We start from the raw sequence: 23898 nt of genomic DNA on the forward strand, positions 1-23898 counted from the left end.
AAATAGCATTTGTATGTCAGATGCCAAATATCCGGCAGCTGATGTCAGGACTGTCTCAGACAAAGGGCATCCACGCAGTCATAATGTTCTTCCGCGAGCTCCAATTTACGGAAGGCTGTGGCAGTTTGAAGGATTTCAAAAGGAACAGATGCTCAGAGAAGATCTTCAGAAATAGCTTGTCTATTAATCTGAAATAACAGCTTTTAAAACTCTGAGTGGGTTGTTGCATAAACAGCAGGAGAGCCGTTTTGTTAGGGCCAGTGATGCATGTATGAATCCCTTTCCTGCAACATGGTTGATTCAACCATGTTGCAGGAAAGGGATTCATACTACAATGGATTCAACTTGAATGCAGTGTAATTCTAAGCAAAGCTCACTTTGCGTCAGTCTCCAACTGCAAACAGCTGCGAAGGTGCTTTGTTTTTCGCAATTAGGTTTAAACAGCAGCCCGTCACACTGCAGGTAGCAATCACAAAGACTTTCTCTTCATTACTTCAGAGCCAGCTGACATTCTTCATGATCCGCTGATGGTTTAAACAAAAAATGAATAACCAAGACAAAAGTGTTGTAGAGAACAACCCCAACCACAGATACTGTATACAGTATACACGTACTTACTATATTGCAAGTTGGTGAAAGCTTAATTGGTGGTAATTTTACTGCTTACTTTCCAACTGATGATTGTGATATCGACATCCTAGGTTTATTGTGTGAGTTATGGTCAGCATTCAACCTGTATAATTTGAATGATTGTTGGAGGCATGACAAGGTGAACGTATCAAATGTTACACAAAGAAATAGCCATGATTATAGATAAACTGATGCAAACAAGCTAGCAGCGAGTGATGCCACTGTAAACTCTGTAAAGGCTCTTCATTCAAATAATAATCTGTCCCATACATATATGGGTTGAATGTGGAAATGCTCAAACAAATTATTGGCTGGTGAAAGCTGCATGCGTTTGGGAAGGTAGCACGTTGAAGAGGCTTCTGAATAAGAACATTCTCTGTGTGTAAACTGTCTCCCAGTTAACCAGTCTTTTGTACTGTAACGGCAAAACGGTTAATTCATTAACTTCAGAGCCAAATACGGCTGAATAGACTGATTAAAAAGCCTGAGGGTTCACAGTCAAAGTCACTCTCCCATTCATTCGTTGTCAGCCAACTTTGTGTCCTTGTTATGATAAAACAGATTGTTTACTAACGAGAGCAAAATGAATTCAGAATATTCAGATATTCAGGGTCGAATCCCCCTTGATTGGACAGCAGACATTAAAAAACGGCTTTCACAAATAGTGAATGAATTAGTTGGCATTTTCTTCGTTTTGAGTAAATGTCATAACGATGCAGTATGTGGCTTTTTAACAACACAAACTATTAGAAATTCAGAGGAATATTTAGACTTAAAAACTTAATTTTCAGTTCTTCTGTTTTATTTTTCTTCACCTCTTTTCTGTTTTCCTCCCTTGTTCCTCCTTTCAAATCTACCAGAATTTCCATTTCTCCACTGAAATTGATTTCTATTTTGGGTCATTTACCTCTCCCCCTCTCTCTCTCTCCCTCACTCTCTCTCTTCACCTTTCACCATTGTCATTTTTTTCCTCTCCCTGACTCCTGACTGTCTCCTACTTTTTTTTTTTTACCCTCCTTAATTCCTTAATTATGAACTCATTCAAGGTTTAAAGTCATCTTAATTGACTTTCAAGCGAGAAGAAAAAAATGAAATGAAAATGGCCCTCTTAGTCAGTCATAGGAAACAGAATATAATTAAAGCTCATCTTCAGGGCGTACAGTATGAATGACTTGTGCCGGTGCTGTGCAGACAGTAGACACTCGACACAGAAGACAGTAAAGATGTACAGTATTCAAAAGCACAAGTGGAGGCAACCGTCACGGAGATCACTGTGAGAAAGAGACTCTGGGTTGGAGAGCCTTTTAAATGTTCATAGTTAATTGTTTGCCAAATTTATGGCATTGAACAGACTGGCAAAATTTATTAGCATGTAGACTGGCTCCCAGATGTCTGGCCTAATGCCATCATGAATCCAGCCAGCTGTTTTGAATTTATACTGATGTCACTTATGGTTACATGTTTTTTATGATGTGTAATGTTCGGCTTTCTATGACTGTTACAATACTTTTTTTTAATGTATCCTTTATATATACACTTGACTGAATATCTTGGTTCATATATTCTGATGTCCAAGTTAGTAGTAGTTTCTTAATAATGTGTTACCCTCTCATATATTTCATTTCACCTCTGTCCAACTAAAGAGCACATGTCTCATTACACATCTCAGGATCTCCCCAGAAGAAAAAATCATTTTAATAGTGATCTTGACAAAATTGAAACATAGTATTGATTTCATTTGATTTTGATTTAACTAAATAGTGTTTCAGATCATTCGAGCATGATGGACTTAGTCAGCTCCAAATGTTTATGCACTCAACTGTCATTTTCTCTGACATCTTTCATATGAGGGAGTGTAAGGAGCCGCTGTGAAAGTGTGAGGAGCCGCTTGCTTCTGGAAATATTTTACCCCACTGTCAATAATAATTTCAGTTTTCCTTTAATGATTGTACATAGGATTAGGTAATAGTCATCAAAACACATTATTTTAACTATATTTCTGAGAGGTCGTGCCTTTTCTATAAATGTGGAATGGCAGATGGCTCTATATACAACAATACCCATAAGCCTCAGCTGCGGTTGCTATTGAGAAGAAGCCAGCCCCACAATCAAATTTAAAAACACGTGACAACAGAAGCGTCACACACAAAGGGTTTTGACAATGACAAGAGCACCAACCCTCAGATGAGTAACATCAGATCCATTCTACATGGCTTCATCTCCTGTACACCAGGTCACTTTTAGTGGGTTTTGCCTCTGGTTGTGTATTTAGGGGCCAATTTCACTGTATCAGCAACAACATTGCAGGGGGCCAAGGGAGGTGTGGCTGAGGAAGTATTTGTTTTGGTTCAAGAGGCTGGTGGCTAGTGCAGCGAATTTCCATTTATATGTAACATTTAACCTCTCATGTTTGGTTTTTATCAACACAGGCTTTAACCTTTGACTCTTCTTCAACAAACCAGTTTTTTTGAACTCAAGAATCCACTGGGAGCCTCATCCAAGTTTCGGGACGTTCTCCAACTCTCTGTCGTCTCACGTTGCCTATGCAGAAAATAAATACACCTTTACTTTTAGAGCCTTAAACGCTCCAAAAAAAAAATACCCCCATTAACTCTATAATGCATCCGTTCTACAGAAATCACATTAATTCACTTTCAGTTCAAATGTTATGCACAAGTAAGTAGACTCATCAAAGCCTATCCTCAGGAACGATTCCAATGGCGTGCAATTTCATTAGTGTGTGTGCATGTATGAGAGAAAGCGTGCCTGCATGAGTGCATGCATATGAGCTCTGTCTTGCATTTACTTGATCCAGCATCACTCTGCTGCTCGGGTGGGGGGGCTCGTCCCCCGGCTCTGCAGCAGAGTTAGAGCCAAGTTAATACTGACGAGAGCAGCGAACACAACTCAGGTCCGGGCCGTAAATCCTCCCTCGCAGCATCAGCTCCAGACAGAGTTGTTCAGCACAAGCTTACAGTCATCAGGCAGGGCAGTGATTGAGGGGAGGATAAGGGGTGAAGCACTATTACATGATTGTAAGAGTAGCAGACCGGTAATTAGAGCGCAGACTTATAGAACAGTGATTTGAGGTGGTGTGGAGATAGATTGAAGGGAGGGCCGAGGGTGAAGAAAAGATGAATGGACGGACGAGATGGGAGAGCATTTGAGCCCAGAGGCACAAAGGCGAAGGGAAGAGTAGCAAGGGGAAAACAGCAGGAGCAGATATAGGACCTTAGAGAGCGATCGGTGGAAGCAAAAGCCAACAAGGCAAGAAGGTAGAAGTAGGTCAGGGCTAATTAGGGAGTGATGTAATCTACAGAAACAATTGAGAGCAAACTCAAGTTAAGCTCCAGTGATGTTTTAAACCTTAGCTTGAATTTAACTCAGAGCAGAGGTTTGTTTTCACACCTTTTTGGAAAAGAGTAACTGAGAGTTTACACATCGCATGCCTGTCCGTCCATATGCTCACACACTGTCATACAGCATAAGCTTTGAATTCTGCACAGTTGGTTTTGTACAGATGTTTAACAGTAAATTAGAGCTTTTTGACAACTCTGTTCTTGCTATCCCTCTCTCATTGATCTTCTTCTCTCTCCCATGGATATTCACTGAGAACACTACGTTCGCACATTTCAATCTGTGCTGTACATATATTTGTTTTTGACATTTTTGATATCGACATTATCACGTGTTACCAACTTTTGTAAACTTTCATCGTCCTTTCAAGTCGTTTGAAAACCTCCTGCCTTGTCCTGTATTGTTCATGTTATCTCTAACTCCGATGTCTACCTTGTTGTATCCATCTCTTCCTTTGGTGCTCCCATGTGTCTGCACAGTTTCGGGGATGCTTCCCTCTCATCTGCTTCCACCCTGGAGCACATCCCTTCCTCGGCTGTGGCACGCCCTCGGCCCCTCGTCCGGCAGCAGAGCCTCCAACAGCCCCTCACTCACCAGCCCCCTCCGGGTCCCAACGATCCCCCAGTCACATCACAGAGCCTGGGCCAGCTTCACACGGGCCCAGGCGGCGGAGGCATCCGTGGGGGCCCGCGGGGGGTCCGGGGGAGTCCGGCTGGAGCCTCCCGGCACAGAGGAGGAGGGGCGGGCCGGTCAAGGTCAAATCCAGGCAGCTGGGATCACATGATGGAGCAGATCCGCCACAGAGGGCTGGACGTCAAGTCGTTCTTGTAAGTGTCATGACGTTTTTCTACTCATATGTTATGTTGAAATGAAAACACTGTTGAATATGAATCTGTTGATCAACTGCTGCTTTTATCATCACTGACATGGTGAACAATACATCCTGATGAAATATGTTGCACTGCTGACCTCATATTTAGGTTCCTAGGATAGTTTGACAAAGCTCACTTGCCAGTCACATTAACATGCTGCAGTCTAAAAGTCCTGCAGTTAATCTTACCTTCACTTCAATCTGGATAGACTTCAATTGAAAATTTCACAAAATTGCGTTGTCATGCACAACAAGGAGAGAGGGAAGTGATATAAATGATTCCATTTTGTGCTTAGACCCCTCGTGATGTCATCATGGTTGAAAGGGGCTGTGTGTAGTATAGGAAAACCCTCCTGGGGTCCAGACACCGGTGGTGGTTGATCAGGGCTCGACCAGGACCCTGGATACGGAGACTGGAGGTGACCGGAGAGGAGGAGGGTCGCATGTTAGGCTACTGCTGGATATCCATCAATAACACATAGCGAGCTAACTTGAGACATTTCTGATTGTTTATTGATATTATACGCTTGTGACTACCAACTGCCCAGCCAGATGTGTCTAAATCTTTCATGCACTGACTGTGTCTCGGGCCTAAGCTCAAAACACATAAATTGGATAGCACACAAGCTAACACCGGCGAAATTATTAATTTTCAGTGAAGGGACTCACGTTGACATTATGTTGCCGAATGATTTCGCTGCGGTAGGCTAACATTACCAGATGGAAGTGCGTGGCCATGTAATTTAGAAACCAATTTGTCATCATGTTTTAGTACAAGCCAGTGAGGGGATCTGCAACACGCTTATATCCTCATACGCAAATTAAATAATCTTTTACTATCATTTTTGTCAACTGGCCCTCAGTAACATAGTGTTAGTTCTTGACTCCGTGCTGCAACCTTGAGTGGATCCGGGAATTGTGTGGGATTGAGTGTTGACTTTCTGACCATTAATATCATTGATTCAGGAAACAAATGGATTCATTTCCAAGCGAAGCTATGAGTCACTGGTGTTAAGGGCCAAGTTGAGTTTCAAGTTTGTTTCGTTTTTTGTCATCAGATTTTTTTTCACTCCAGTCCAAGTCTACACATCTCTGATACAAAGTTACTGGTGACTAAAACTGTCAAATAAAAATAGTGGGGTAGAAATTTGAAGTATCATTAAATGGAAATGTTCAAATATAGTGCAGGTGCCTCAAATTATTATTATTATAAATTATTCTCAAATACTGTCTTGATAAAACAGTTTTCCCAGTGTAAGCTGATAACAGGCGGAAAAAGTAACACATGATACAATAACCTCAACCCTCACACGACCAGGGCTCAAAAGAAATATTCTTTCACCCTACAGTCACCAAAGTCATCACAGTTGTCCATCCAGCACTGGATAGGGTGGCTGATTGTTTGAGGTAGAAAGAACAGATAGCTCTCCTCCTCCACTTGACTGGAATGATAGATTACAGATTATGTGCTCTTCAAAGCAGCCTCCCGTAAACGCCCACTCCGCTCTTGACCATGAGCATAGACGCTCACATACATCCACACTCACACAGTCGTGTGCTCCTGTACTTTTTGCTTGTCCTCCCTTTAATACTGAGGCCAGTGACCTCCCTGCCCATGTGAATCACCATTCAAAGAAGGCTGGACACGTATGTGTGGGGGGAGGCATCCCCCATTGTCTACTGTCCTCATGAATCTCTCTGGACCAAACACATCAGTTGTTGATTCTGGGGGAATATTATCCATATGCGATCAGTGGGGTATGAAAAAAACAGAATGCAGCAGTTTCACCTTCTACGTGTGTCCAGGTCTGTCACACAGCGTGGCAACTGAGCCGCCCTGCTCATATTTCAGATGAATAGATGTAGTGGTGTAGTGTAATGAATTCAGTGCCCTCCGGGGTTTTTTTGTCGTATATACAAATCCGTTCACCTTATTGATGACATTCAAACCAAGGCTGAACAAAAGTGGAAAATTAGGCTAAATATCTTTATTCACTGAAAATACTCTGTTGAGTGGTGATTTCAAGGGATGCAAGGAGTGAACAAAATCATGTTGTTGCAATGGCCCTTTAAGAAATTACTGTGGTAGCGGAAAATACATAAAGGAGGTTGTCCTTGGCTCAACACACATTATTAGAAACTGGGGTTGTTATTTTGTGAATTTCAAGGTAAGTTGTGGGCAAATGTTCATTTGCGAAGGTCACTGTTTGCATGGCCCCTTGACTTCCTGGTGCAGCTCACTTGAGAGATGTAATTTAAATGACTTTAGGCTTGTTTGGGGGGAGAATAACAGCTGTAAATCAATGTGATATGTCGAGGCCACTCCAATTTTCATGGATTTCTTTTACTTTTTCCTTCGCTTGTTTCTGCATGTCATTTCAATTGACTCTTTTTCTTTCTCTCTGAAACAATCCGTTCCCTTCGTTTATGCTTTTGTTTTTCTATTCTTATTTATGTACATATTTAATTTTCTTTGAAACAGATGACCATAAAGCAACGGAGGCGGCAATGATTTACCTCGCTGCTGATGATCCTCGTTATATTTAAAAACATTTAATGACCACCATATCTAGAGTGCATTAAGAAACGATCATAGGAAATTGAATACATCCATGTGCTTGTAAGAGCTCACACTATTCACTGGTGCATTATTTAACCTCATAATGTTTCATAATGAATTGTGAGCAAAAGCGTCATATTGATATTTTTCTAAGTGGCCATAGGCTCAATGATGATGAATATCAGCTGTATTTTAATTAAACAATAATTAAGTGTATAGGCACTCTAATATGATCCATAGGAAATCAGGCCAGTGTTAAAGAGCTGAAGACGGGATCAACCCAGCTTCAACCCAGCCCGTCATTGGTTTCTCCAGTAGAAACCACTCGTGCTAATGGTACGGCATAGAGCACATTAAGTAATCATAGGCACTGCACATTATCTAAAGCGTGAGAATAAGATGTAGTAATTCAAATGGATGGCTTTTAATAGCACACTCTCAACATTGCAGAATTGTAAAGAAAAAAGACCGTAGACCTTTTTCTCAGTAGCAGCAGATCTTCCTGTCGATGATTGTGCATTGGTTGTTTGTGTACGGGAGATTGTCGGTGGTAGTGATCGCAGATTGTGTTTTCTGATAATAGGAATGAACCAGCCAAAGAAAAAAACATTGCTAACCTTGGGTCGCTCTCTCGCTGCCCCTGACATCTTCGCAGAACGTATGTTAATGTTGAAATTTACACATCGGAGGTCGTGTCTGCACTCGTCCTCGCGCCACATCTTGCATAAGTGAGACGGAAAGCCCCCACATTGTGCAGCGAACTGCAAAACCCTTTACCGTTAAGTAGCCTTTAGGTGTTTGCTCTGCTTGTGAGGTTGAAAGTTAACTCTACACAGCTTTAAGAAACAAACACTTGTACACAAAAGAACAAGAAATGCATGTAGTGAAGTGTTACTTTAGTGTTAGATTGGTAAAGTCGGTATTGTACTCTCACGCCTCATCACACTGGTCTGCACTGCAATGTAAAAATACATGTATGGACTGAGCATTTGTCAAATTGAAATAGTGTCCTCACCACAGTCTACCACCTCTCTCCCCCTTTCTCTTTGTACATGAAATTGAACATGTGCTCTGTGTGTGTGTGTGTGTGTGTGTGTGTGCGCGCGCCCGTGTTGCCGTGTTTGTGTCCCCGCCTGTTTGTGTGTGTATGTTTGAGTATGTGTGTATCCTTGTACACATTTTGTCGACATACCTGTGCGGTCCGCGTGATGTCTTGTTTGTCTGTGTGTCCAGTGAGGGGAAGATGGTTGTTCTGTCTCTAGCAATCGGGCTGGCTGAACAGGATGACTTTGCCAACCTCCCAGATCTACAGGAAGCACCGGCAAGCAAAGAGAATGAAACCACACCAGAAAAGAGGTAACGCGAGAAAGAGAGAGAGGAACATTGTGAGGAATGTGATTCGTCGGGCACCAAAAGATAAAACGTGTTGCCGTTTGTGAGGACAATTTATCTCTGTTGTGTTCATGTAATCTGCACTGTAGTGTGAATAACGTTTTCATGGTAAAACCGAATAACGGCTGCTTAAAAACAGCTGTTTATTCTTCTGAAAGGGTTATTACAAAAAGCAGAGCAGACAGGACTGACCACACTTTAAATAACCGTTTTTAATTGAAACATGTTCCCTTCGCAATTACATCGCATGAAAGAGTTTGGTAGTATGCAGCAATGAATCTTGACTACTTTTTACTCAATATGTTTTTGTCGGGGGGAAGCAGTTCTTTTCTACAGACATAAAAAAAAAATCATTAATGAAGAATTCACACTGCAGTGACACGTTTTATTCACATTAATATCAAATGGCTTGATTCTGGGGCTGTAGCCAGGACTTTAGAAACATGGATGTCAAGGGTCCAGATTTCCACAGGGCAACGCCTTCCTGCTGCCAATCTAACTGTTTGGTGGTTTGAAGCCATCTCAGCACTCGGCAGAAATATGACTGTGCTGGAAGATTTCCCATTCAAAACTCATCTCATGTAATCTACTTGTTTGTGTGAATATTTGTAAATTCAGGCACGAGAACAATGCAGAGGACACGACCTTGGTAGTTCCAATGACCCAGTTATATTTGTCTTTTTCTTGCTTTAGCTTCATGTTTTCTCCATTTTTTTTCCTTTTCTTTCCAACTTCACATTTCGGGTCCCCGTCTCCCATTTCGCCGTTTCTTCTCCACCCCGACCTGTGTAAGTCTGCTCGTCTGCAGCTCTTCACTGCTGCTTTGATCTTTGAGTCGTAGGCACAGGGGGGGAGGGCACCCTCATTATTTAGAAGTAAGGTTCTTCACATGAAACACAAATCTAAAAATATGCTAACCTCTCATCTAGCAGTGATCTCACAGCAGCTCTCAGAGACTAACACGGTCTCTCAGCTGGTGCACAAAGGACGAAACAGGCTGCCCTCTCATCACGTCAGACTCTTTGAGGGATACGGTGTTTAACCCCTTGGTTTGACATTGCTGCGCTGAACATAAACCAGGTCCCATATAACCCCGCGTCCATTTTTTTGTACAGTGTTGTGTGTGGTTTTTTTTTTCAGAAATGCCACTATTTCTCAAGATGTACTGCCTTTTCTGGAAACCCGTCTGCAGTGCATCCAAGTGTGCCGCTGTAACTAGGTCATCTTTGAATTTGTGGTTGATGGAAAAATAGCTCTCTTGGAAGAAAAGAACATGATAAATTTGTCCTCTTTATGTTGTTATTGCAACTTTTACCATCCCTTCATACGCTTTCAAAATTGAATTTAAAAAATGTCTAAGGGTCAGTCAGGGGATGAGGACCAGCTGACCTCCTGTCTCCCTATCATCTGCTCCCCCTCTCTCCGCGCGGAGGTCAGCCAGGCACCAAACTCTAATCACAGCCAGCCAGTGAGCGTCTACCCCAAGGGGTCGCGTGGGCCAAGTCGTCTAGTGTCCTTCCTCACCTAATAACAGTTCTCCATCATCATCTCTGTCCATCTTTCTCATCTCTCTGTCTGCGTCGTTAACCCGTGAGCTCCTTGTGCCCCGTCTGTCCGGCTCGCTCGCGGCTGTTTTCACGGAGCCCAGCGGACTGAGAACAATGGAACATGATGATCCCGGCAAGGATATATGTGACAGGACAAGACAAGACACTGTCAGACAGTGAGAGGGATGCAAGAAAGAGAGGGAAACCTTTGCTCTCAGCTTTCCAGAAAAAAAAATATGCCACAAGATAAAAATAGAACGCCCCATAGAGATTTCAGATCCTCTTGGTTTATTAATGAAATCCAACACAGCTCGGAGCACAAATATCTACAAGGAACAAATCCGATAAAGGAGAAATAATAGAATAAAACCAAAAGCTGTGTGCATCGTGTAATAGGTCACATCTATATTTGTTCAGACAGTCCTACTGTGGACGGTAAACAAGAAGACCTAGTAAAACCCTGTCCTAATCCAACAGCTCATTAAAGCGTTCTAAATACTTTTTTGGCCACTTAGGAGCAGCAAAACAAGTTTGAAATACAGTTCAGTGATTTTGAAGTGGGGTTGTATGATTTACTTATGCATAGTTAATATGGTACCTTATGGTAAGTGATGTCATTTGATGGAGGGGAAATGGAAGTAGCGTGAGTTGCAGAGGGGACCACCGGAAAAACTCTTTTTCGCCACATTGTACGCTGAAGGACATATTTTTCACTGCTTTAGTTTTCCGCCAGGCAGCCGTTTGGGTTTGCATTTATTTTCAAGCCTACTTCGGCCATGTGTTACTGCGGCAGTTAAAAAAATTACGTCCTTCAGCGTACAATTGAACGTTTTTTTCTTTTTTTTTTTAGGTAACATTTTAAAATGTGGCGAAAAGGAGTTTTTTCGGTGTTCCCCTCTGCTACAGTGGCTGAGACTTAGACTTAACTATGTATCAGTAACTCATACAACCCCATTTCAAAATCACTGAGCTATCCCTTTAAACATTTGCCTATTCACACAACCACCAGAGACATTTATTTGGTGCTGCGTTTGTGTTATAGCTCTGTTTTTTTGTCTCTAGCTCAGCTCCTATGGAAAATATTTGATGGGATCCGCAGAGTTCTTTGCCATTATGCACAGCGATTAGATTCATTGTTAGAAAAGAAATAGTGCTGCAGCTTTAGTGTGTTTTTTTTTGGTTTTAATCAGTCATAGTTAATCTACATCACAGCTGCTATGTAAACTTTTGCCAGGAATCGTAATTATCACGTAAAACAGAAAAACGGAGGACTTGTATGCCTCATTACTTTAAAATAGAAAAAGATGTTTGAGTAGAAAGTATGTGAATCAGCAGTGATATACAGGTAGATACAGTAGTGGTGTTCCCTCAGATGCCAAGAACTGCTCGTCAAAGCTTTGCCATATGAGGTTTTGTCTATTTTTACCACCTGCCGCCCATTTGAAACCTAAGATACTTGCACAGCCAGTTTCATTCAATCACGACTTATTCGAATGCACTGAGGTGAGAGTGATACAGTAAAATCACCCCTGAACAAGTTACAGAGTTTGTTATCGCGAGTGTGTTGCGTTGTGTGCTATAACGTTGATCTGTGATTTGAGCCACCGCTGCAGCCATAACTCTTGCCTACAGAAGCTGTCTTGTCTTCATTACGTCTTAGAGATCAAATCCCTTAAAACCCTAATGTTGTGATCACGGTTAATTATATTGTTGTCAAGGGACTCATTTTCTTTCTAGCTGATCTGTTATCTGCAGACAAAGCCAGTGTTTTTTCTCACTCTGTGTTGACCAAAAGCTCCATCAACCGCTTATGTGGAGATTCTTGTTACGCAAGTCAGGGTCACTGTGGTCGACCGGTCAAAGCCCCGCGGTGGACCGGACATAATCACCCACCTGCAGACAACTATGATGGAAGCTCTGAATCTATTTGTGTTTTTATTATCTCGGAAAGCTGTTACTGCACGACAGAGCTGCATCTTAATGAGCTGAGAGATTCACCACACACAGAGACGCAAAAGGAAAATGAAAATGAATAAACCCAAAAGAGCCTACTGGCCCCGGACAACCCCCCACTCTGAATGTTGAGTTTTTAAAAGCTTTAAAATGTGAAAAAGAGAATGTCAAAGACTCCTTCCATTCAATCCAAGCCAACAATGTGTTGTGCCCACACAGAATGTCACAGATGGGATGTTAAAAATGAAATGTGGATGACTTTAAATTCTTGTTCTCAACAGCTAATGATGTATTTTATCACAGTTTCAGCTCTGCTGCATGTCCTAGTGTGGCATAAGAAGCGCTTCCAGTGCGGTTGACCATTCACAACCTCTGAGCAACGTGCACCGTTGTTACCACAGAAACTTTAGAAGCTGGAAGCTCCAGTGGGAAAGAAAGGAAGAGACCTCAAAAACATAAACTCTCAATGAATCAGTCAGACTGAAAAAGCCTTGCACAATTGTTTACAGACAATATTTCTTCTCTCCTGCCCGTTTTCCCTTTATATGCTTCTTTGGAAAATGTACTGCTTTTCTCAAGGAGTGGTTATTAATAATTTTGCTATATGTGCAGTATATAAGGTTGAATAAAATACCTGATCAAGGTCATTGTACCATAGTTGAGCCATTGCCAAATGCACTAATCCATAATTCTATATTAAATGTAAATCAAATAACTATATGCAATGTGAAGGGCATCAATCGTGCATTCCAGCACTTTTTAGATTGTTGTTTTCATTGTACCGCACACAGCTATACTGTTGATCCCTTCTCACTAAAATAGACAATAAAGCACCGTGGCATGGATTCAACGTTATGGACACGTCCAATAGGTGCATGGTTGTAGGTGTAGGTGATCACGCACTGGACGAGATCTCAGTCAGACTCACTCCCGGTTCTAGTCCGGCGCTAGTCAAAATGCCAAAAAAGTATGAATATTACTTTATGATGTAGATATTTTTTCTCAAATTGTAAAGAGGAAACGGTTTTTGCTCGATTGTCATTTTGAGATAAGATCAAACCAAGACCGTGCTGTCCAACAGACCATGACATTGGAATGAAATGTACATGATGGGCGTGTACATTTTGCCGTTGGCGGCCTCGGTGGGGATCAAAGTTCTAATCTTGGCTGTGGCAGTGTTACCCTGCACTCGCTGAGTTGCACAATGCTGTACAGTATTAATCAAGCAGGAAATTGTTGCCACCCTTTATCAGCTGGCATATCCGACTCTTTCAATTGTGTGATTGAGCCAGCAATCACAGTGAGTCAAGCCTCCTAATGACTCTCCGGCCCGGCCACCGGTCCCCATGGCAGCCTCTGGGGCCGGCAGTGGCCTGGGAGGAAAGATGATTGGAGAGAAAAAGCGATGTAGGTCAGCACAAACGAGGCATCTTTTTAAAAAACCTGTCAGATCTAAGTCTGCAGCACATTTACCATCTCTGTGGTTGCTCCTGGTGGCTACAGGCAGGGAGCTGATTTAAGGGAGCCCATGAAAGGAAAGTAAGCAGGACGGTGACAGTGAGAAGCAAAAAAAAAAAATCGCTGGTGTTGTCAAAGTAATTTTCCAAATTTTATATACTTATGTGAAATGGATATGACATCACTACACGTTTACCTCCCTCTTAACGCAGGGAGCGTGGTTCTTGAAAACGACTCCAAGTGGATAAATCCTGAGAGCAACGCAGCAGAAGTTTACTCAAAGAGCATCAAGCCGGGTCGAATACTGTGGACGGCTCCATTAGTCGTATTAGCCTGCCTGTTGAGGGGGGTGGTGGCTGAGTGATTTGTCCCTGTTGTTGGGGAGCGCTGAGTGGGCTGACACTGGAGCCCGAGCCTCATCCATCATGGGACATGGGACCTATATTGTATTTTGCGGTCTCCTGGGGCTAGTGTATGATCAGCAACACCCAGATCCTGTATGTTTATGAAGACGCACTTCCTCCCCAGGACCTGCTGGTAACCCTCATCCCTCATGTTCTCTCTCATCCATCCATTTTCCCTCCCTCACCCTCTCCTTCCCATTCCTCTCTACCCTGTGTAGCCCTCATTTTCTTTCTCTGTTAGACGTTCTCCTTCATTCCCTCTCCACCTCTGCCTTCTCTCTCAATCCCTTTGCCACGCTTTATTCAAACGCATCTAATAAACCAATTTTCCGACTTTGCCCTGTTGTTATGCCAATTTGTCTCCTCTCGTTTCTCCTTTTGCAATCCACTATCTCCTTATTCACCGCATTCACCCTTTCCCGAGGGCGTTGACTGGCATTGTGACAGGATGATGTCAGAGTAGCGCTCCTAGTGTAGATGACTGTCAGCTGGGCCAGACTCTGACAAATTTGCCCCATTGCCGAACATCTGAAAAAAAAAGATTTCCCTGTGGACAGTTCTCATGTATTGATATACTGTTTGCTCACACATCCATCAGCCCTCTGTAACATCCCAGTATCATCTTTAAAAAAAATCGAGGTGCATTTAAATATTTACAGTTTGGCTCCAGATGTTGGGTTTTAGAGTTTTATATACATCTCGTCTGAGCTCTGTTTCTAGCTTGTATAAGTCACCTAAATGATGAGGAAGTCAATATTATTTCTTACTATTTTCCCACATGAGGCCAGCTCTGAAAATACATGCAATAAATCTTTGTCACTTTATAATGTATCTCATATCATAAGACAGGTTAACTTGACATTTCTTCCAGAGAATCTAACTGAAACTGATAGAGGGTGAAATATAATTTAACATTGGAATTCTGAACGATTACCATGCATCATAACCCGTTTTGTTATATTCAAACACAGAGAAAATAATTATTAATCTTCTTCATGTTATTTGTTTAGCAACATTTTTTTCCAGTCAAGGAAGTGTTGCAGTTTAATACCATATATAACGGCTTAGGGATATATATATATACAGTGTGTGTAAATATATATATATATATATATATATATATATATATATATATATATATTGAGTGTGCGTGTACACACACACACTCAATTGTTTTATAGAATTGGTCTTAATTAATTTCCCTGCCAAGTGAAGAATGAGACGAGAGTTTGTTTCAGTCTGATGATCATATCTATTTTATTAACGGGGGAAAGGTAACTCCATAGTTTCTCATTTCAGTTTTCTGCTTGTTTTGAGTTCCATAGCTGGAGGTTAATCTATTTTTTGGGGGGGGTTTTTGAATCAGCCATTTTTTAACAAGAGCTCACCCAAGCACTGGCCCATTGGTGTGTGGTGTTTTCACAGGGGGTTGGAGAAGTGTAGGTATGGAGAAAGTCAAAGAGGCTTTCTTAATGTTTGGACCCTTTGCCCCATGGGCTTTTTGCTATTTTCAGTATAGGACCCTCTCTGTGGAACTTCCTTGGATTTTACTGCCCACTTTTGAAGACTCCTGTTACCATGGCTACTGCAACCCTGTGTGAAATACATGATGGTAGTGAGTACAACCTTAAGTGGGAGCACACATTTCAGTAGTCATGGTTACAACAACCTCTAAAGGATGAATTATGTAACCAGTTGTGTTTCTGACGAGATCACTTGCAGGCGGAGAGGGGCGACTCATGGCTACAGACATTTTTTTCCTTCTTTTGGGGCAAATTCCGAAGTCTATCGCTGCAGCGTGACGCACAAGCAACAAACTTTAACTTTTTAATGATTGCAAAATGTTGAGTTCCCGTCTATTTCGGTCACTGAATCAAAAAGTGAGTGCAGTGAGTTGTTTTTATTAAGAATTAAGTGAACGAGAATAACTCCTACCTTTTCTTCAGGGTTTATGCAATGCGTGTCATTATTTTCTTAAAACTGATTTCAGGATGTCATCATGTCTGATTGAGATTCTATGCAGCTCCAATGCCCTGCTGTGTGTGTGTGTGTGTGTGTGTGTGTGTGTGTGTGTGTGTGTGTGTGTGTGTGTGTGTGTGTGTGTGTGTGTGTGTGTGTGTGTGTGTGTGTGTGTGTGTGTGTGTGTGTGTGTGTGTGTGTGTGTGTGTGTGTGTGTGTGTGTGTGTGTGTGTGTGTGTGTGTGTGTGTGTGTGCGTGCGTGCGTGCGTGTGTGTGTGTCTTTGACGGTGAGTAAGTATATATATTTACACGCATGGAAGAACTCACCTCAACACCACACCCAATTGCTCCATGTCCCCCAGGCCGTTGCCGTGTTCACAGTCGTGATTCAAGGACACTCTGTACGGCAGCAGGTCTTGTTAATCCGAAGTGACCATGACAAGCAGACTCTGCAACTGAAATGTCTTTTACAAATCTTTCAGGAAAGCAGGGTGTCTGTGTTGTAATGCTCATTGATCTATATTAAATTTGTTTGTTTCCACCTAAACAAATTCAGAAAATCGGGAAAACGCCAGTGGTAAAAAGTTTTTTTAAATCTGACTGATGCTGATATATTTCCTTCATCTGAGCATTTGACAGCACTGAACTCTCTTTTTTTAAATAATGCAGACAGCAAGGAAGATGCTGCACTTTTACACCTGCAGGAAGATTCACCGTACAGGTGGAAAAGTGCCAAGGACAAGGAAAACAGGAAATTATTTAAATAATATGAAGAAACAGTTTGTCATAATTTAGGCAGCTGCTCGAGGTTGCCTAACAATAAAAAGTAAGTATGGGTCGCAATAAGCTTCTTGCACAAACGACCTATGGAGTTTCAGGATTCAGTGAAGGCAAATCTCAGCTGTTTCCTCCACTTAAACACCTAGATGTCGTCATGGTTACACACAGCCCACAGGAATCATTTTCACATTACTAAAAATAATTTGGTTTAATTTGGCTTATTCATATTTTTGGTATTGCATTAGTTACATTGACATGAGTCAACACTGACCAGCAGCTGTGAAATTAATGATGCTCTGTTTTTAGTTGATTAATTCACTCATCAACCTGAAGTGATGTATTACATTGCATTAATTTGCTTCCTATTACTGTAATCAAAACCTGTGTGCTGGTTTGACGTCCTACTTTTTGACAGACGTTGTCTTCACCTGGTTAACTGCTGGTTTGGATGTATATAATCTCCAATCTAATTGATATTTTTTAATCAGCTATTACCTTTCATGTGTCTGGCAATTGAAAACCTATTTGTGTGTCTGTGTATCTAAGGTTTGATAGAAAGGAAAGAATAAGACTTCGTTCGTTCACTGTCCAAAAAATCGTCCGCTTTTTCTTTGACTCTATACTGCTTCAAATTTATGCAAATATGACAAAAGCAGAACTTTCTGGTTGGTTCAGTGCTTCATTAGACTGGAGCCTGAAAGAAGCAGTGGATATATTTGCAGTCTGAAAAAAAACCATGCCCAATATGTGCAGGCTTGCATTAACAACAACAGTTTTATATGCATTGTATTAGATTACTGCACGTACTCTGCATGGCTGGGATGATTTATGGCCAAATATTCACAGCAGCATAGTAGAATGAAATCTCAATTGTACATAATGGAGAAAATAGCTGGCTGTGTTTACGTATGGTTGATAGTTCAGGATTCATGTGGTGTCTGTCTTGTTTTGGCTGTTGATTTAGTGGGGTTCAGTGGGGCTGCCGTTTTGCCAACTCCTGCTTCAAGTAGGCATTTATTGACTCTTTAAGTAGAAACCTGGCTGAAAGTCGTACATTAAGTACTACATATGCAACTTGGGGAATACCTCTCAAGAGTCAGCTGTGTAACTTTGCTTCAACTGAACCGTGAACTGAGGGGTGTAGGTGATACAGGGACACATCTGGAACAATACCTCAACAATCGTGATCTTATGAGATTAAAAAAGAAAAAGTGAAAGTTGTGAATCTCAGGTGGTTTGTAATGCCCCAAAATCTACGCAGCAGATGAACACCCAATCAGGCAAAACCACTCTGAAAAAGGATCATGCTAACTTTAAATTGTGACATTGCGCCTTGGCGTTGCCATTCAAATGTCCGAGGGTCAGATTTAGCTTGACTGTTTTCAAACTACTGTCCCCACATATTGAAATATACAGAATGTTTGAAAACTGATAATGACAAAACCCTGATGGATCACAAGCACGTTTTAAACAACTGCTAGTTGATTTCAAGTTTCCCTTTAGGATTCCAGCAAGGCTTTACTTTCCACCCTAAGATTCAAATATTCTATTGTCTCTGTTGAAGGACTGTGATTAGATCATCTGGATATGACAGTGTATTAAACATTTTTCATATCCTTCAACTTACTACCAGGAAAGTAAATCCTTCTGAACAAACAACATGGGGGAAAAAAACCTCTGTATATGCTATAGTAAAAAAACACGCACACAACATGAGTTAATTAACGTAGAAACACTAATTCAATAAAGTTGATAGTTGAAAATTGATAGCTGAATCATCATAACTGTTCAATTCACAGACAAACACAATAAGGAACATGTCACGCATAACAAACAATGACAAACTTGATTCAATGATCAGTCTTTGATTTTGCAGGCTGCATGAACTAAATCTCAAATATCATGGTACACTTTTGAAAATGATCATGCTATAATACAAAGTTAACACATTTGTTAGTAAATGGGCTAAAAATAGCGTGCGTCTGGTCCTTTAACACGGAGCCGACGGGGGTTGTGTCACTGGCACAGCGAGACAGCCAGGTGTGATGTGTGTGACTGCCAGTGTTATGTATGTAATTATTTTAAGGTAACACATTGTTTCCTGATGTTTTGTTAGAAGCTGTAATTGAACTTTTTTTTATTCTTTTTGAATTTCTTATTTCCTCTGCAAACATCACTCATCCATCACCTGCCGGAGAAATGATGCAGTCATGTTCCACATGTCCTTATCAGCAGGTATAGTAAGCCGTATTCGGCGAGTCCCTGAAACAGAAACCATTACGTTCTGAATTCCGTGGGCGCTGCACTGTTAGTGCTCTGACCTGCAGATCACAGGGAATAAATGTAGAGTGACGAATTGATTCTTTTCTCCTCCACACCGTATCCTTTTCTCCTCCTCTCTGTATTTTTCTTGTTCACTCTCGCTCCACTTTTGCTTGTCTCTTTGCTCTACAACCCCTGTCCATCTCTCACCCCTGCCTCTCCAGCCTCCCTCTATTTTGCTTGCCAGTGCAACGTGTCAGTTTGCTTCCTCGCTCTGCTCCAGAGCATCTGACTCTTTACCCAAAACCAAATCTGGTATGTTTTACTTCCAGGCCTTTATCCCGTCTCCCTTCTCCCAAATGCTTGTGTGCGTTATTGTGTGTGTGTGTGTGTGTGTGTGTGTGTGTGTGTGTGTGTGTGTGTGTGTGTGTGTGTGTGTGTGTGTGTGTGTGTGTGTGTGTGTGTGTGTGTGTGTGTGTGTGTGTGTGTGTGCGCCTAGCAATGTCTCAGTCTCACGTTAATTTGAGTCAGTAACCTCCCTTCGTTCGTTCTATTAATCCTCCAAGTCTTAACAAAGACAAACACTCTCCTTCACTTTCTCTCGTCCTCTGTCCAGAGTTAAGTTTTTCAAATGTATCTTTCCTTCTCAGATCGTCTTTTTCCCACAGTACCATCTTCTAGTCTCACTTCTGCTTGCGCCCTTTGTGTTTTACAGCTCACCTGTTCACTCGCTCAGTATTTCTGTCTGTCTGACTCCCGCTCGCTGTGTGTTTTTCTCCCTGGGTCGTCTCTCTCTCGCAGCGATAAGTGCTCATTAGTCTCATTTGTCAATACGCCCGGACTGGTATTAGATCTTTGTATTTTCCATATCTACCAAGCTGGTACATGATATGAACCAGGAGCAATTTTAACCCTTTCTAATCTTAGCAATTTCTTGTTCTCTATCTTTTTCTTTTAACCAGACATATTGATGGTGTATTTTGTCCATGGACAATCCTCACAGTGTTTCACATTGGTGTATGTTTAGCTGTGGGGCTTGTTTGCTATAATTATACTCATATATACTCTTAAGATTGTTTTTATTTAGATGACTGTTTGTATGTTTATTTTCTCTACTGTTACAGTCCTGCAAAAAGCAAGTGGACATTAAAGTTATAGTTTGCCAATTTTTGGATTTACACTTTACTCTCTTACCAGGAGTAAGATAATAAGTTTGAAAAACAAACTTGTACACAAAAAGAACACAATTGTCTAAAATATAATTGTTGACTTTTTATACGAATCTTTCTTAAATTTAAACTGATGGGCGACGGAAAAACAGCCCCATACTAAATATTGTATTAAAAAGTGTGTGGACACGTATTAATATGTGTGTGTCTGTGTCCATTTTTATCAGGACTCCAGGTAATAAACCAGGCAGTAGCCCCAGAGGTCAAACCCCAGATGAGACCGGACGTCGCCACGATGCCAACTCCTCTGTTTCTGACTTGGCCAACTCCGTCACCAGTGACATGCTCATGGTAACACACGATATCAACACGTCCCCATGAGCCGCCTTTTATTGATACTTCACCAACGCATCCGTGCGTGTCTGTTTTCTGCTTTGCTGAACTCATCTATATTAAGAAGAGGAAGACTGCTGTCAGCCAACCCTTTCAAATCATAACAGATGAGATGGCCGCAAGACTTGAATGGTGCTTTCACATCATCTTTGCTAATCTAAGATGAATGTTACATGCGGACCTCGAGACAAGGAAGTGGAAGATGAGCCAAGGAGGTAGAAGAAATAATGTAAAAGCCCCAAAATAGAATTTCATCTTATTAGTAATTAATCATCATTGTAAACACTGCTTATATTGGCTTAAATTAAATTTAGCAGGACATGCAGGCCTTTCATATACATATACATGTACAGAAACCTGACAAGCTCCAGGTCAAGCCAGTGAATGTGCAGTTTGTGCTTTGCTGATTTGTCCTTTTTGGAGCTCCTTGGTTTGATTGCATGGGAAATTGATTAGCACCATGTTGATTCATACAGTAGGTAGAAAATACTGATAGTTGGGTTGTTGTTGTTTTTTTAAGTAAACATGACTCACATTTGTTGCAGTATTTATGATTATTTATACGTCAGTGTTTCAGTTTAGGAACATAGCAACATTGCTATTAAAAAGAAGCCAGCTAGGGTGAGAAACTTGAGCAGTCAGACATGTGGGTTGTAAGCGATCCTCCAAGTCAGCCAAGCTAAATTGGAAGAGAAAAAATAAGAGTTAAAAATAATTTCCAAATCTGTCCGCTGCAAAAAAATCTATTGCTTTTTACAGAATGAGTTCCTGGTTTAATTTTGACCTACTTGCTTGCCAGAAAATTACCAAAATAATAACTAGAGTTGTGATAAACCAGAGTTATCCTTCAAAAGCATTTTGTATGAGGTATTTTTATTAGAGGTCATATACTTTGGGTCATATACTTTGGGTCGAACACCCAAAGTATATGATACACTTTGTTGGTTCTAGAGAAGAAAGGAAAAGAAAGCCTACACACTTCAGTTCGACCGAGCAAAGTCCAGTGTGAGGAGATTCCTACTCCTTAGTCTTCCGTCACTCAAAAAGTACCGTCTTCATCCCACACAGCTCACCCACCTGTAGAGCGTCACAGTCGGGTTTTGCCACGTATCTCAGCTACCAGAAACACGCAGTAATCATCACCCTGAAGTGAGACACCGGGAGGGGAGGGGACACATGCCTTATTCAGCGAGGTTCGGTAATTAGCTGTGAAAGAACACACAGTGCTGTGGGTGCTGTGAGACCATGGCAGAGATGGGTATGAGCACTGTGTAATTATGTGGGTCTCATGGTGTGTCTGAGGAATTCACAGTGGTGGTGCTTAATGATAATACTCATTCCGGGCAGTTTTGCCAAAGGCGTCTATATATTACACAACTCTGTTTCATGCTGAAAATACCCATCCGGCACTGTTGAGCCACTCGTGCTACTGTAGGAAAAGCAATGGCAGCGTATGCATACTTGATTCCACACACTGTAGAAAAAGGGATGCTGTGAAATGGCATTGAATGTCTGAGTGTACGGCATACATACATCCAACCCTCTCAAGCGTGTCAGGTGATAAGGGTGTTGGGGGTGGATGGGTGGGGGTCCTGTCAGCATCACATGGCTTTTATCCGGACGTACTCTGACACTGCTTTCATTTTGTGAGATGCTCATGGGTAGTGTGGTGTGAAGGTGTCTTTACTCCTCTGTCATCACACATCCACAGTTCTGCAGAGGTTTATATGCGCTCTACTTCTTGAAGGATAAGGCTGCAATATTTTTATTTTTCATTATTGCCAACAAAAGACCAAAACCAGCTATGTGTTAGTCGGCCTCTGAACACTTTTTGACTTCCCAGGTCTACAGTGTATGGACGGGCTTGCACCCACCTAACCCAACCATTCTTACAGTGGACCTAAATATTTAGGTACAGTACTATTATTTTCAAAAATTTGCCAAACAATTTACTAAAGCACTTGGGAATTGTGGAGTTAAAGTGCATTTGTTGGGGACTATTTTCAGCTGTGTCATTTTGTGGGCTGTATTTTCTGCAGCAGGACAATGTGTGAGTCCATCTTCACGTCACCTGTTATGGATGAACAAATTAGCTAGGGAGACGTGTGGCTCATTTGTAAGTTTTTAATATTTTCCTGACAACATTGAAGGTAGAGGAGTGATCTGTAGCAAGCTTTTGCTCGACAGAATCAATTCACTGCTGGTTTTGCTCCTTTCAGTGGATTTGTTCGCAGTGATAAAAAACAATGGAATATCGCCAGCCTTGTCCTCACTCTGTTTTTTATCCTTAAACAAATAAAGCACATATAAAGCATATATTCCTTCATAACAAAATGTAGAATGTCATTGCATTCATGCTTTAAACTGTTGTACAGACGTGCTCATGGGTTGTTTGGATTTCAGGGTTGGGGGGCTTAGAGTGGAGAAGTTAAGAATTGAATGAGAAGAGAGGAGAAAAAGACAGTGACCAAATGCAGAAAATGGGGGAAAGCAATTTAGGCCAGCTGTTGGGTGGAGGACTGCATAATGAAAAGTGATCATATTCAGCATGGAGAATGAGCTTGAGCAGCACCATCAGAAATGTGTGGGAGAGTATGGAATTGGATATTACATTTCTGGGACCGCTCCTTGAGTGATGCCCCTAGCTTTCCCCCCCATCAGATAGCAAAACTGGAGTTCTTTCCCTCCCTCACTCCCTCCAGGCCACGGCACCATCAGTCAGAGAGCAGCGGATTATCTGCCTCTGCACAGTTACTGTATGGACACTTCGTGCCCTTGTCGCCCACCAGGCGACGCCCATGTGATATAACATCATGCTACATTTTACGAGTAAGGAGCAGCGTTATTTATGTGCAGGTGCAGAGTTAGTGCCCCCTGTGGATTGGAGTCCAGGTTTTTCCCAGCTACTGTGACATGTAAAACCACCTGTCAGCTCCCCTGAAAGGTTTTTATCTCTGCCGTGCGTGAACATGCTCTGAACATGGTCCAGCTTGACCCTGTGGTCTGATAACAGCAGTGCAATTCTTATGGAACTACATTGTGTCCACACACTTGGTTAAAACAAATGGAGTCAAGTACACCAGTGCTGCAATAAACGCCACGTCCGTGAAAGCTCAAATGTTCCGTTTTTGTGGAGACTGTATCAACCATATCACTTTGTCCA

At 41.7% G+C, this 23898-nt stretch overlaps 1 protein-coding gene across 3 annotated transcripts in view; it reads left to right on the forward strand.

Moving 5' to 3' along the window:
- The window catches only part of syt7b (synaptotagmin VIIb), an 80318-nt gene that overhangs the window by 51234 nt on the left and 5186 nt on the right, over window positions 1-23898 (forward strand). For 2 of the 3 annotated variants that reach the window (XM_035627686.2, XM_035627688.2), the window contains 3 exons: window positions 4467-4814; window positions 8652-8774; window positions 20570-20693. In XM_035627686.2, the coding sequence (XP_035483579.1) occupies window positions 4467-4814; window positions 8652-8774; window positions 20570-20693 (595 nt within the window). The remainder of the gene's footprint in view (window positions 1-4466; window positions 4815-8651; window positions 8775-20569; window positions 20694-23898) is intronic. The other variant, XM_035627687.2, reaches the window with a different exon arrangement.

The sequence above is a fragment of the Scophthalmus maximus genome, chromosome 4 (genome assembly GCF_022379125.1).
Source record: "Scophthalmus maximus strain ysfricsl-2021 chromosome 4, ASM2237912v1, whole genome shotgun sequence".
Taxonomy (NCBI): domain Eukaryota; kingdom Metazoa; phylum Chordata; class Actinopteri; order Pleuronectiformes; family Scophthalmidae; genus Scophthalmus; species Scophthalmus maximus.